The sequence below is a fragment of the Cupressus sempervirens genome, chromosome 7 (assembly GCF_028749045.1).
Source record: "Cupressus sempervirens isolate cs-2001-9-10 chromosome 7, ASM2874904v1, whole genome shotgun sequence".
Taxonomy (NCBI): domain Eukaryota; kingdom Viridiplantae; phylum Streptophyta; class Pinopsida; order Cupressales; family Cupressaceae; genus Cupressus; species Cupressus sempervirens.
The window spans coordinates 355,286,461-355,301,717 of NC_143124.1; the positions used below are offsets into that span (position 1 = coordinate 355,286,461).

The 15,257-nt window shown below is 34.3% G+C and overlaps 1 protein-coding gene across 3 annotated transcripts in view; it reads left to right on the forward strand.

Annotated features, from left to right (window-relative positions):
- The first annotated feature begins 6,498 nt into the window (after positions 1–6,498).
- Positions 6,499–15,257, forward strand: part of LOC149546932 (uncharacterized) — a 159,163-nt gene continuing 150,404 nt past the window's right edge. For 2 of the 3 annotated variants that reach the window (XR_016353797.1, XM_089791435.1), the window contains exons 1-4: positions 6,499–6,754; positions 8,528–8,655; positions 13,878–13,949; positions 14,128–14,241. Coding sequence is in view for 2 of the 3 variants with exons in the window: in XM_089791435.1 (XP_089647561.1) it covers positions 6,604–6,754; positions 8,528–8,655; positions 13,878–13,949; positions 14,128–14,241 (465 nt within the window). In the remaining variant the exon portion in view is untranslated. The remainder of the gene's footprint in view (positions 6,755–8,527; positions 8,656–13,877; positions 13,950–14,127; positions 14,242–15,257) is intronic. The other variant, XM_089791436.1, reaches the window with a different exon arrangement.

Here is a 15,257-nt window from a genome sequence, read left to right on the forward strand (position 1 = left end):
TGGAAAAGGTGAGTAAGACCACACAAAAGATTAACACCATTCTCATCATTGCAGATCACTTTCTTAATAACATCGAAATCAACAATAATATCAGTATTATGATTCTATTGAATAAGCCAATTTTACATATTTTCAATCTTAGTAGAAAGCTTATGGACTTGGGTAGGAGGAACTCTTAAGCCTCATCTTCATCATGAGATGAACGTGAAAAGTTATTAAATAGGGGGAAGAAGATTTTGAATCAAAAAAAGGCATGAGCCTATAGATTTGCATAACAAGAATGCTATAAGTAGGGCTTTAGGTAATAAAGCTCGTACACAAAGAAAGGTAAGAGGAAGATCACACAAAGGAAATCTAACCTTAATGTATGAATTAGAACATAAAGCACACAATGTAATCTAATGAAAATAAACACATAGAACATGCAAAGAAAAATCACAAGAGATGTATTTAACTAAATAGAGCAACATAAAAAGGAGGCAATCTGATCACCACAAAATAAAGAGTTGTCACAAGCGGGTTCACCAAAATGTATAATGAATATGAACACACAATAGAAGACAACAATCTAACTCCAGTAAGATAGGGCGACAAGTTTGTACAAGGTGAAATGTGAAGCAACCATAAAAGGTCTTAGTTACACCACATTTTGGGTTAGGGTTGACCTTATACCTCAAAGAGAAGTTAAGGATTTTGATCCTTTTAATTTCAACTGTAAGGCTATAAGATCTAAGTAGATTAATGTAATCCAAATGATGCACTAATGTAAACTAAGATCTAATGATTATAGAATTAGAGAAAGAATATAAGATACTTAAAACCCTAATGTAGCAAGAGCTATGACATACAATTAAGACTATCGATATGAAAAAAAGATTTGTTGAAATGAATAAGACACTTAAGTGACTAACATTAAAAAGTGAATAGAATATTGGATCCAATTTTCTGCCCTCTATACTACTCCAAACAATGAAGAAAGTTGGTTCTAAACTTAAAATTGTGAGATCTACAAAACTTAAAAATCATTCAGCTCCAGGTTAGAGTCAACTTACAGGGAGGGTACCAATCTAGGATATGGTCAATTTGTAAGGGGCATGGATGAAATACGACCTTGGCCTTTTTGTGTCTGATCGTAAAATTGATTTTGGATCTCCGAAATTCGACGAAAAGGGCATCCAAATTTGCACTCCATTTTTCCTTCTGAGATTTGTAACCTGTAAGAAAAATAGTTTTCTTTTGTTGATGGGGGTCTACCTCAGTCAAACCTCAATTTAGGAATTAACCTTGAAATAGAAATAATTGCAATATTGGAAATATAAAGTAAATAAATAAATTCACCTTACAAATGCAATAATCTCACTTTACCAAGTTGATTTGGATCAAGGTGTGAATGTAGAAGAGGGATGAATGTTGAAACCCTCCCTTGATGATAAAATTCACCATCACCAATGGAGGAAGCTAGATCTTGGAAGGTTGTGACATGAACATGGAAGATAGATGAAAAAACTCCAAATGAACTCCTTTGAAGCTCCTTTAAAGCAACTTGAATGCAAGAGATCTCCTCTCCAATAGCTTGCAAAATGATCTCCTTGAATGTACTTGAAGATAACTTTAATGCTTGAATGCTTGAATAGGCGTGATTGATGCAAATGTAATGATGAATAGGTCTTGGATGCTTGTAGATGTATGAAGATGGAAAATGAGGTAATTAGATGTTTTTATAAAGGATTTAGAATAAAATTCCTCTCATTGACCAATCGAGCAATTAAAACAATAGCTCAGATCAACCCTCACACAAGGGCCAAGAAGGGGATAGAGAATATGTACCAGGATAGGGACACACTACATCCATGACCTAGGTAGGGATGCACTACATCCATTACCAAAGGTAGGTATGTACTACGTCCTTGACCTTGGGCCCAAAAATATCTGGGATTCTCGCAGGGTCCTAGAACAAGCACTCATTTTAGAAAATTCTATGTGGATCTTGAGAAAAAACCCTATATTTATGTGGAAATGAGATTTTCATGATTAGAAGATGAAAAAGGAGGACATCAATAAGATAGGTCCTACCTTGATCTTTGCACCATAGATCAAGAATACCACAGAGGATCCATTAGATCATGTCCCAATTCCATCTGGGAGGAATAAAAAGAGATAAGAAGAAATGGGAGAATGAAAATTATGATGAAATCTCATTAAATGGTTCTATCCTTAAATTGAAGTGCTTTCAATTTAAGACAATATAGAAGGTAAGACAATTTTCTCTAGTAAAAAAAATTCTACCCTTTAGAGTAACAAAAAATAAATTTCTCTTCATGCTATCTCCTTTTTCCCCAAAATGAACTTAAACATGTGAGTTTATGATTTGATTTTCATCCCATATATGCCTACCAATCAAAACATGCTTTATCTTTTCAATCAAGCTTTGTGAACACATACATAATTAATCCCACTTGCACCATTACATGTATTGCAAGTAAAATCTCTCCATTTCTTTCATCCATCTAAGACTTTGCAAATGGTTAAGTCAAAGGTACCACAAAGTGTAATAAATTATTCCCCAAAGTGATTACAACCATTAATATCCTTTTAACAACTTGACCATTGTTGATTGCTTAGTTTCAAAGCCAAATAGTATTGTAGTCCTCTTTGGAGAAAATAATATTATCTTGCTCATAAACTATCCTAGAGTTGAAGTATCCCATTAGGAGAATTTATCCCTACGAGAAATCTCAATAATATCTTTCGTTAATGTTGCAAAAGGCTCCTTATTGTCCAACCCATTAAATTTGAATGTTCTTGAAGCTTGTGGAACAAAATAACATGTTGCATTTCTAATGTAGTTTTCAATTTTTGAGATTTTGAGCCATATATATTGTTTATTTGAATCCTCTCTTTATAACTTAATAATATGCCCCATCTTTCTCTTTCACCAAGACCATAATACCACCATGCCCTTTACCATTTGTGATTTCCTTGTTTGAAGTCACTAAGTTAACATACCTTTTAAACATAGGAGTCATGCACCCTTTATGCTCATGAGTTCTCATGAGATAATTTATGTCTCTACAATTTGCAATAGTCCCTAACCTCAGTCCCTGTCTCCATGAATAACCCCTTCAACTCCAAAAGACTAAGGTTAAGAGCCTTTGATTGGTACAAGGGACTCTCAATTGCTTCTTCATTTTTTCTTGCCCATACTAGGTTTGCTAATTTTATATCCATTAAAGAAGTTCCTGCTATTTTCTTGTTTCCATCTTTCTTCCCTGAGCCCCAAAAAGGGTTATAATTGCTTTTCCTTTGTACAACCATACCCTCTTGTTGCTCTAATTTTTGCCAGTTCCTCCTTTCTTCTAGCTACCTAATAGTCAAGCCCTCATCTAGAAAGAAACAAGAACTTCTCACTTTTTTTTTCTTAGGAGTTTTTTCTCATGTACACTGGCTAGTTAGAGCCAAAATTTGAACTAGTTAAGGAATGCTTGTCTATTTCAATAATGATATGTTGACATTAAGAAAGGACACCCTTTATCCCCTACTTCGTTTGGTTTATACATTGATAAATTAGGAACTTGATCAAGAAAAATGGATGGAGGAGGGGTCCAATTGGAAAGATATGTGGTGAAGCTACTTTTATACTTTAATGATCTTATCTTAATATAAAAAACAACTCATAGATTAATAAGTCACTTAAAGGCCCTAGATCAATTTAGTTAGGAAGTAGGGATGCAAATTAGCACATCCAAAACCAAAATTATGATTTCTCTTTAAATAAGAAAGAAAAACAATTTACCTTTCTTTTTGGAGGCAACCCATAGGAAATGGTGAAAGAATGCAAATATCTTGGGATTGACTTCCACTATAAGTTCAATTGAGAGACTTCTAAAGTGAAAGGGATATAGGGGGGTGGAAAGCATCACATCTACTAAAAAATAGGTGCAAAAAAGTTGAATTTTTTCGGACTGAAAAATCAAGATTACTCTTTTTGGTTTTCTAGTCATCTGGTTGTTCTTTATGGTTGAAAATTTTGGGGAGGTAGCATGTCAAAATATGGATGGATACAATTAGAGAGAACCCAAAAGAACCTAATCACAAGTAATCTCAAAGTTAAAACCTCAGTACCATATGAAATATGTTTAGTGGAAGCATGTACTTTTCCATTTGAGGTGTCAACATAAAATGACTAATAAACTATTTAAAGAAGGTTGAAAATATTGATAACTAACATTGGCCCAAAATTATGATGAAAGAGGGTCACGATCATAAGAAGAAAATTAGTATGCAATAAAAAAAAATAGTGGTTGAGCAAGTCTAACATCAAGCAACATGAGTGCCCTAGTATGAATGAGGAAATAAAAAAAATTGTCATTGAAAAGTTTTAGATTACCATGTGGACTACTCATACTGGTTGAAAAAAAAATCATTACATCAAAGAATCCAACCTAAAAATACCCATGGAGAAAAATCATATTTAGGGGAAAGTATTAAAGAGAAAGCAAAGTTGTTGGTGGCATAGTTGAGGATGGGCTCATATCATCTTAGGCGCAAGACATGTAGGTGGAAGAGGCCCAAAGAGTTATGGGAAGGGAGAACTTGGGTATTTTGCAAGATAGGTGCAATTGGGACAACATGCCACTTTCTCATAAAGTGGGAAACATACGAAGATATCTGTCATCAATACAAAATCATCTTAAAGGCGAACAACATGCACACCTTGTTTGATGAGGATAAGATCATCCAAATTGCTAGCTTTCTAATCAAGATTCATAATAAAGAGATATGGTATTGAAAGAAACATGAAAAGAGCTCAAGGCTGTGATCCCGTAGTCCCCATAAACTGATCAATCTTGTTAATATCATTAAAATCATTCACCCATTTAGTTATTCATCACATATATTCCGCATCCTCTAAGCCTAACAATCTTACTAGTGTAGTTCATCTCCTAGAAAATCAATTGTCGATTAAGGCAAGGGTCTCACAAGGGGGGCTTAAACTCTATTTTTGAGAAAGCGGGTGGTCTCATGAGAAAAATTTTGTTTTGTTACTGGATTATTTGGAATCTTCTCCTTAAAAATAGAAGCCCTTAATTGTTAGCAAGTAGTAAAAAAGGGGCGGGGTTGGAAAAAAAGGGCGGGGTTGGAAATTGCCCCACCAACTTAGGAATGCTTTTTGCCACTTGTCAAACATTTGGATTTTTGTTAAAAAATGTTATATAGGGGAATTAATTTTTTCACTTATTTTTATGCCCAATATTTAGAAGATGATGTTATTATTTTTTATGAGACCACCAACTTCCTTAAATTTTGGAGCTAATTTTTTTTTTTTTAAAACTTGAACTATACTACAAGTCATGGGATCACTAACTTTTGAATATCTCTACAACATAGACAACCACTTGTACTCTATATTATAGGAAGCTCGGTTCCATAAGACCCCACCCTAAGGGTGCGGTCCCATGGAGGAATGCTTCCTAGAAAAATTCAATGGGTACCATTGAGACTTTTTAGGATTATTTTAAAGTGGGAGGTCCCATTAATTTTGAAGTGGAGTTTATGCTTAAAATTAAACCTCCACAAATTATGGAAGTTGATGGTCCCATGGATTGTTTTATCCAACATTGTCAACTTACATGACTTAATAATTAAAAAATATATATGATTGACAAGTGGCAGATAAAAAGCCTAAGTTAGTGGGGCAATTTCTAGACCCCACCTTTTCCACCTGCTCAAAGTAGCTATTTTTGAGGAAAATATTCCAGTTAATCCTGTAGCATTTTATTTTTCACTTCATAGTACTTTTCACTCCATAAAAATAGATCTGAAGCCCCTCTCATGGGACCGCACCTAACCTTATGTCCCCATGTTACTGCTTAAATGAGATTTCTGCTTAAATTTAAGTTATAAAGTGTTTCCATGGAAAAAGAAAGTTAGAGGAAAATGATATTTTAAAATCTTTTCCTATTTTCACAAAGCAGTTATTTTTTAGCAAATAAAAATAAGTTGTGGAAAAAAAGGGGGGCTGAAATTAAGTAGTCACTGCTTATCGAAAATATGGACATGTGACTTCATTAAATTCTTTCCCTCCTTTACTTTCCACCAAATTCTCTCTTTTATTTTCTACCATAATTTCCATTCAATTTTTTACTCACAATTTACATCCAAACTAATCGCTACTTAAAAATAAGCAATATAATTGAGTTTGCATAAGGCCACTTCTCCATATTTTATTTCTTAAAAGATTGAAAGTGACTATTAAACAACATAAGCCTAGCAACAACATAGAGAGCTTGCCCTAAGAAAACTCTTGTTTTTATAATAACATTTATAATCCCATGTGAGTGAGTTTATCTATAGATATTTATAGGTAATATTGGGCTACGTTTGGACATGGTATTTGAAAAATTTGACACTTCGTTCTTTTTACATTCACTTTTACACTACAAGACAATTTCATAGGGTTTTTGCCAATTTCAATAAAATGATTCACTCCATCTTGATTTGTGTTTTAGTTGTTGAATTACTTATTTTCTTTCTAGTTACACATTTCTTTGACTACGTTCAAATTGCTTTATTTTCAGGCCGTTGTTTTGGCTGAATTTTGTCATGGGCAGCTTAAATTTTTTAATGCTGCCGTTTTTGATTGCTTTGGTCATGGGGGATGTTCAGGCGCAGTCCGAGTCTGCTGGAATCGACTCGTCGATTGCTGCTGCTAAAACTGATTTAGAGCGTTTGAGGTCATGGGTCTTTCAACTTGGTATATCTCTATGGCTCTTATTTTTTCTGTTTTCGTTTGGTATATCTCTGTCGAGGATATACACCATATTTAGAGCGGTCGAGGTTTGAGCTTGGTCCACATTCTCAAGGTTTTTGCAACGTGCATAAATATAAAAACAAAGAACGAAAACGAGGAGCTCAGATCAAATAAATTTTAATAATGGAGGAGGAGATTTAAATGGATAGATTGTTGCTTTGAATTCCAAAGTATCTAGGGAATCTGGTAACTGAGGTGTTTTGTCCTTTTTGGCTCATCCATATTTTAAATTTGTAACAGCTCCCCGCAACATTTTCGCAAGGTTATGTGCCGTTTTACTGTGGTAAGAGGAATTTGAATCTCCACCATGCAAGTGTTGTCCTGTTAACAACACACTAAATCTCCCATGGATCTGACATTTCTCAGAAATCATATTGGAAAGCAAAAATTTAGACCAAGTAGCATATTGTAATTTTGCTGAAATGAAACATAATGCCACACTAGAAGAGCTAGTGCATAGCTAGATAACGCTTTTTCTTTGATAATTATATTATGACTCTGTTAAATTATTTCTGTGTTCAATTCACGTTGGATTCCACCGACTAAAGTCTCGAATACATCGGAGTTTTTCAAATTATCAACAGGTTTGTGTTATTCTTATTTCCAATTATAACCGTCCTTGCAGGGTTCCAAAATTGATTGACCTGTTAGGTACCACTGTCTTCTACCATGATACATTTGATGCTTTCGTTTTTCAACCCCTAAATATTATCTTTACACGCAAAATTCTTGCCAGTGTGCTTGTCCAGATACTTGCAAATAAATGGAGTTTTGAACTCAGTGCCAGTGTTGGTACGAAAGTTATTGAAGCCGCCGAACAAAGTTTTTCTCACAAGCCGTTTGATAGAAAGTTTAATGAGGTTGGGAACTTATTATTCACGAGGGCCTTGGCAATCAACTTGGGTGCATCTATAATTATCTTAGTGAATTAAATTTTTAATGAAGGTTTTACATATACAAAGTCATATTAAGCTACCCGATTTGGGAGGACGAGTCTAATGCTGTACCTCTTGGTTAAGAGTTGAGGACTGAGGAATATCTATTTTGCCAAATTCCTATAGGGCATGATCCAGCCTCATTCCTTATTTTGATGTTGGAGCCTTGCAGTCAGCAAAACTTGATCCCTGGTGGACTCATTAAAAACCTTTCAACTTCACAACTAGAACAAAGGGCCATTGAATCTTGAATGTTCTTCGGAAGGAGAAAATAATGCAAAATTGAGAATGCAATGTTAAATAGTTTTAGGTGCAACTTTTTACTTCTGAAGAGGCGTGCCACTATTCTATGTTACTGTTATGTGTACTCCCAGGTTTGTTTTTGGCCTTTCAATCATGTAAATTTTTTTGTGTTTGTTTGCCGTTATGGTTGGTATTTTACATTGACATATCAAACTTGTCTTGCTCAGTAAGTGCATGCTTAGTTATATGAATGAATTGAGTATTAGTTCTTCTTGGGAAGGAGAAAATATAACGAAGTTGAGATTACAATGGAGTCAGTCGTGTTAAAAAAGAGTTGGTGTTGTTTTAAGTGTAATCATATATTATCATAGAGGAATTGTTGGTATTCCATGTCACTATTATGTATATTTCCTGGTCCGTTTCTGGCCCTTCCATGATGGTAATTGTTGAGTATTTGTTTGGTGTCTTGGTTGGTTTTTTGCATTAATATGTAAATCAAATGAATTTTTCTCTTACTTTTGATTCATTTGTATGGCAGAACTGAACCTAAAGGACAAAATTAATGATTTAAACGTCAAAAGAAATTTGATCATTCAAAGACAGAAAGAAATCGAAGAACAGTCGCAAACTATTATATCAGTACAAAATATGATAGAGGTTTTGCAGGTGAGATTAGTATTTAAATATTTCCAGTTACGAATTAGATTAGGGTGCACACAACTTTTCATTAAATTTCATGGACATTACATCATATCAGTGATTCTTGGTTGATATGCAGTTTCTTTGGTACCTAATGTTCAATATTTTTATACCTGAAGTTTTGAGCTGTAATATTTTGCTATTATTTTTTATCCACATTGGATTTATATATGAATGGCACCATTTATTCTTGTCATTTGTGACAAAACTCTAACAACTATTTGTAACTTTGTAATTTCATATTATTGGGAATGGTTTCTTGTTTCACTATGATTTTATAAATTTTTAGCTATAAATCTATTAAGACCTTTGAAAAATCCATAAAATGAGCCAAGATGCTTACTGTAATGTCCCCCATTTAGCAAGTTCCTGGAGTTAGGGTTCGTTATCTCATCATTGCAACCCTCGTGAGTTGACGATTGATTTTGGGGGTCTTTGTTGCGGATTTACTATTTTTTCACTTACTATTTTTAGTAAGTCACTTTCGACTAGTTCCTATTCTTGGCAGGGCAGTGTTGGCAGTGGTGGTTGCCTATTTTTCAGTCTTGGGCTCAGGATGAAATTATTTTGGGAAGTCATATTTATTGCATTTACAATGAGACTTTATAAATATTAAATGCACTTATAATTATTAATATGCTTTATATTATAAAGTAATTGCCCTTTATATTATAAAATAATGTCCAAGTGAAGAGTGTAATGGAGAAGATAGGTTGCATAAATGCATTATAAATATGGCTTTCATCTGGAGAGAGAAGCATTTTGAATATTATATTTTTTCCTTCTTGATCATCTAGCTGAGGGTTTTGAAATTCTGATAATTGTTCTGACGTTGGATTGCAAATTGTTGCTGTTGTATAACAATTTGTCAAGTTTCTCCATACTATTTCCTACTGTGTCTAAGGAGAGGATTATTCCTGAGATTAATTGATTGAATTGGTGAAGGGCTGTTTGCTGGTGAATTTCTGAGAGCTGTGTTTGATATTTGGAGTCATAATTGTGTTTGTCAAAGTCTAGCGTTTCATTTTGGGAAGCGGCTGATCATACGGAAGCTGCATTTTATTTGGATGGGCCTGTATTACTTTCTTAGAGGCCTGCATGGGCGATTTTCAGACCCTGCGTTTGTATTTCAAGCTCCTGTGAATTATTGTCAAGGTTACATTTGGAGTTGGGAGCCTGCTGTAACCTTGTTTATGACCTGCAATTTCATCACAGGCTCAGGCCACTAATTTTAGGCTTGTGTTTCACCTTTTTTGCTGGCCATTTCGTTGTTTGGCAATTGTACCTAAGTTTGGGAGGGGTTTCAATATTTCCAAGGCTGTGTTTTTGAATTAGGAAGCCAAAGTTTGGTGTGCATGCAGTGGCATATATCAGAGGAAGATATCTTGCATTTTCGAGGTTCCTTATTTGATGTTAATATATTCAATTATATTGAATTAGTTATAATTTTAATTGTGAGAAAAATCCCTTACATTTGTGGTCAATTGTTGCTTCCATATTTTACTTTCAGTCATCTTTTCTTTAAGTATTTGTTATTTGGAAAAATCCAAAATCGGCATATTTTCCAAAAAGCACAAAAAAACAGATATCTCTTAGATGCATGCAATATCTGGTATGCCACGAGGATGTTATAGATTGAGCAGTTGAGTGTAGGATCATGCCTACTCTGCAGAGTGTCGATAAGCCAGATTATTTCCCATATATTCAGCAGTTGAGAACTAAACACTCTAAGGTGTTTAATCATTTACCTCCTGGTAGACCTCTGAACAAAGGGATTGAGCATATCATAGAGCTGGAGAAGGGCACTAAGCCCATCATGATCCCACCCTATTGACATCCGAAGCGACTGAAGGATGAGATTGAGAAGACCATACAACAATTGCTTGACATAGGGCACATTAGGCCTAGTAAGTCCCCATTTGCTTCTTCAGTTGTATTGGTGAAGAAGGATGCTACTTTGCGGATGTGTATAGACTACCAAATGTTGAATAAAAAGACTATTAAGAATTGGTACCCGATTCCATGGATGGATGAGCTCATAGATGAGTTGCATGGGGTAAAGTATTTCTTGAAGATTGATATGAGATCGAGATTTCACCAGATTTGAGTTAGAGAGCAGGATGTAGAGAAAACTGCATTCAGGTGTCACTGTGGACATTTTGAGTTTTTCTCATGCCTTTTGGCTTTACGAATGCTCCTACTACTTTTTAGTCTACTATGGACAAGGTGCTTCACAGTCAACTCCAGAGATTTGTGTTGGTATTTTTGCCGACATCTTGATTTATAGCAAGACTTGGGATGACCATGTTGCTCATTTGGATATAGTTTTGGATATTCTGGATAGGGCTTCCTTGTATGCCAAGGAGTCTAAGTGTGCTCTTGGCATGACAAAGTAACTATACTTGGGACATATAATCAGTGCTGGTGGAGTTCGCACGGTTCTTGATAAGATTCATGCTATTGTGGAGTGGCCTACACTTGAGAACCTGACGCTATTGAGAGGGTTCATTGGTCTTTGTGCTTTTTACCATAGATTTGTGGCAGGTTTCTCCTGACATGTGGCTCCCCTTACAGATTTGACTCTTAAGGGTGCTTTTCAATGGACTACTCAGGCACAAGAGTGGTTTGAAAGGTTTGAGTCTATCATGACTTCATGCCCTGTGTTAGCTTTACCAAATTTCTCGAGACCCTTTGATTTGCATTGTGATGCAAGTTCATGGAGTTAGGGTTTGTCAACTCATCATTGCGACCCTTGTGAGTTGATGATTGGTTTTGGGGGTCTTTGATGTGGATTTACTATTTTTTGACTTAATATTTTTGTAAGTCACTTTCAGCCAATTTCTATTCTTGGCAGGGTAGTGTTGGCAGTGGTGGTTGCTTATTTTTTAGCCTTGGGCACAGGATGAAATTATCTTGGGAAGTCATATTTAGTGCATTTATAATGAGACTTTATAAATATTACATGCACTTATAATTATTAATGTGCTTAATATTATAATTATTAATGTGCTTTATATTATAAAGTAATTGCATTGTGATGCAGGTTCTTGGAGTTAGGGTTTGTCAACTCATCATTGTGACCCTCGTGAGTTGATGATTGGTTTTGGGGGTCTTTGTTGCGGATTTACTATTTTTTGACTTAATCTTTTTAGTATGTCACTTTCAGCCAGTTTCTATTCTCGGCAAGGCAGTGTTGGCAGTGATGGTTGCCTATTTTTTCAGTCTTGGGCTCAGGTTGAAATTATCTTGGGAAGTCATATTTATTGCATTTATAATGAGACTTTACAAATATTAGATACACTTATAATTAACAATGTGCTTTATGTTATAAAGTAATTGCTCTTTCTATAATAAAGCAATGTCTAAGTGAAGAGTGTAATGGAGAAGATAGGTTGCACAAATGCCTTATAAATATGGCTTTCATTTGGAGAGGAGCATTTTGAATATTATATTTTTCCCTTCTTGATCATCTGGCTGAGGGTTCTGAAATTCTGAGAATTGTTGTGAAGTTGGATTGCAAATTGTTGCTGTTGTATAACAATTTGCCAATTTTCTCCCTATTGTTTCCTAGTGCATCTAAGGAGAGGATTATTCCTGAGATTAATTGATTGAATGGGTGAAGGGCTGTTCGCTGGGGAATTTTTAAGAGCTGCGTTTGATATTTGGAGTCATAATTGTGTTTGCCAAAGTCTAGCATTTCATTTTGGGCAACGGCTGATCATAGGGAAGCTGCATTTTATTTGGACAGCGGCCTGTATTACCTTCTCAGAGGCCTGTGCGGGCAATTTTCAGACCCTGCATCTGTATTTCAAGCACCTGCGAATGATTGTCAAGGCTGCATTTGGAGTTGGAAGCCTGCTGTGACCTTGTTTATGACCGGCAATTTCATCAGAGGCTCACACCACAAATTTCAGGCCTGCATTTCACCTCTCTTGCTGCCCATTTTGTTGTTTGGCAATCGTACCTAAGTTTGGGAGGAGTTTCAATATTTCCAAGGCTGCGTTTTTGAATTGGGAATCCAAAGTTTGGTGTGCATGCAACGGCATATATCAGAGGAAGATATCTTGCATTTCCCAAGTTCCATATTTGATGTTAATATATACAATTATATTGAATTAGTTATAATTTTAATTGTGAGGAAAATCCCTTGCATTTGTGGTCAGTTGTTGCTTCCATATTTTACTTTCAGTCATCCTTTCTTTAAGTATTTGTTATTTGGAAAAATCCAAAAAAAGACATATTCAAAAAAGCACAAAAAATCAGGAAAACATCAAACACAAAAAAATCATTTATTATTTCCATCAGCATTTCAATGGGAGACTAGACAGAGTCTTTACACTTACTTCATGGATCTTACATACACTAAGTGTATCATCCACCACCACGCATTCAATATTTTTACTTATCAGGATGCTATAACAAGTCAGGTTGTTGCTACTTGCAGTCTTTCATGTCACAAGTTACAACCCAATTGCATGAATGATCACATTTTGAAAATTGACATCCCCTAACATCTTTTTAATAATTTTGTAGAATCAGAAATATTAAGAAAAGAAAATCAAATCATTTGCTTGATGCAAATTACATTATCCATCTTTATGAATTTCCGAATCCATGTTAAACTTTCATTCTAGAGCAATTCCTTAAAATTGGAAAGAGTCATATATTCTTTCACTCAGTTGTTCGGTTCTGTTTTGGTCCACATTGTAAGATAAGTAGTTTAATTTGATGGAGACAAAGTAACAAATTTAAATATGTAACTCATAAAAATTCAGATTCAGGGTTACCAATTTCTGTGTATGACAGCTATTTTATGAATGTTGACATCTTGGTGATTTTAACTTCTATGGTTAATCTGAAGTTCTAAGGGATTTGGGAACTTAAATAGTCTATCCTTGTTTTCTATATTCATAAGTTAAAAAAAATGGGTTTATGTATGCCCTTGGAAAGGAAACAATTCTTCACTTTTAAATTCTTTAGAGTTTTAGGTGCGGTAAGCCATATAAGTATATTTGCATTTTTTTTGATAGTGATAAAAAGAGTACTGAGATAAAAATCATACAGATCTCAAACTACACTTGCATGCCATATAATTTTACACATATTTCATTCTTCTTGTTTTTAATGTTCTGTGTCTTTTCCCTCTTTGAGAAAGAAGAGTTTTTAACCTTTATTTGTGCTTCTTGTAGAAAAAGGAATCAGGAAACACAATTACATCACTAGCAAAGGCTTATGCTGGAATTAGGGAATTGGAGGCACAGGTTAGATTATCCTTTGGTTATATATTTGAATTCTTAAGACAAATTTTCAGCTATCATAAATTGATATTGTACATGGTTTCTGTATTGCAGTTGACTAAGCTAGTCTAATAGTAGAAATATATGTCAAAATATATTTTGATCTCAGACAAAAGCAATATTTTTTTAATGAATTCAACAGGTGGAAGGGCTTAAGGAGTCTATAAGAAAGCTAAAAATAGAACAATCTCACTTCAAATTGCAAGTAGATAAAGCTGTAAAGAAAGCTAAAGACCAAGCATCGAAAAATAAAAAGGTTCAAATCTGATTCACAGTTTGATGCAAGATAACAATGTTATTTGGATGCAACATGCAATTTTGTAGTTCAGACCATTTTTTTGTGGTTTATAAATTGTGAAATAGAACAGATTTCATTGAAGGCTATCTTTGTATAATTTCCAAATTATCTGCAATCCTGCATACTTAATGCATGTGAATTCATCGCAACAAACAAGTACTTAATGTTGAATTTGATCACGTATCTTCAAGTGGATTTGAAGCGCATAGAGCAAGACATTGACATCTTTAGGTTGGACATCATATGCTATTTCATGCTAATTATATTTTTCTACCAGTCACTGGAGTACGCTCACATTTTTATTTTAATTGAGTAAAAAATTGTTACATCCCAATTTTTGCCCTAATTTCTCTTTAGTTAAAAATAGCCGTTGAACCAGAATAATTTTTCATGTTCTAGTGAAGTTAGCCGTTGTGTTCATGTGAAAATGAATATAGTTTTTAGCCGTTGTGTTCATGTGAAAATGAATATAGTTTTTAGCCGTTGTGTTCATATGAAATTGAATATAGTTTTTAGCCGTTGAGTTCATATGAAATGAATGTAGTTTTTAACCGTTGTTTAATCAGTCATTAATTATGATGAAATTCCTAACGATATTTTATAGCAAATTATGAATTATGAAATTGATGTATTGGCAAGAATGATTGTTTTTGAAGGTTGTAGGATAAAGACTCGAGAAGGAGGGGAAGCATTACGAAATGAGGTCATACAGAAGTGGGATGATCATATGACCTAGTTATTAGGAATATCAGGTTTGATCAAAAGTCGCCCTGGCAAGATTGTTAAAGCTTGACAACAAAGTTCAAAGTGGAAAGTTACATGAGCTAAAAATAATACAAGATTATAAATTAAAATAAATAAATAAATAAAAACTTCTTACCTTTATTTATTAAATAGTAAAATCATTTAATATTAAATCATTATTTTGATTAACATCACAATTAAATATTGCAAAGTGGCACTATTATATTAGG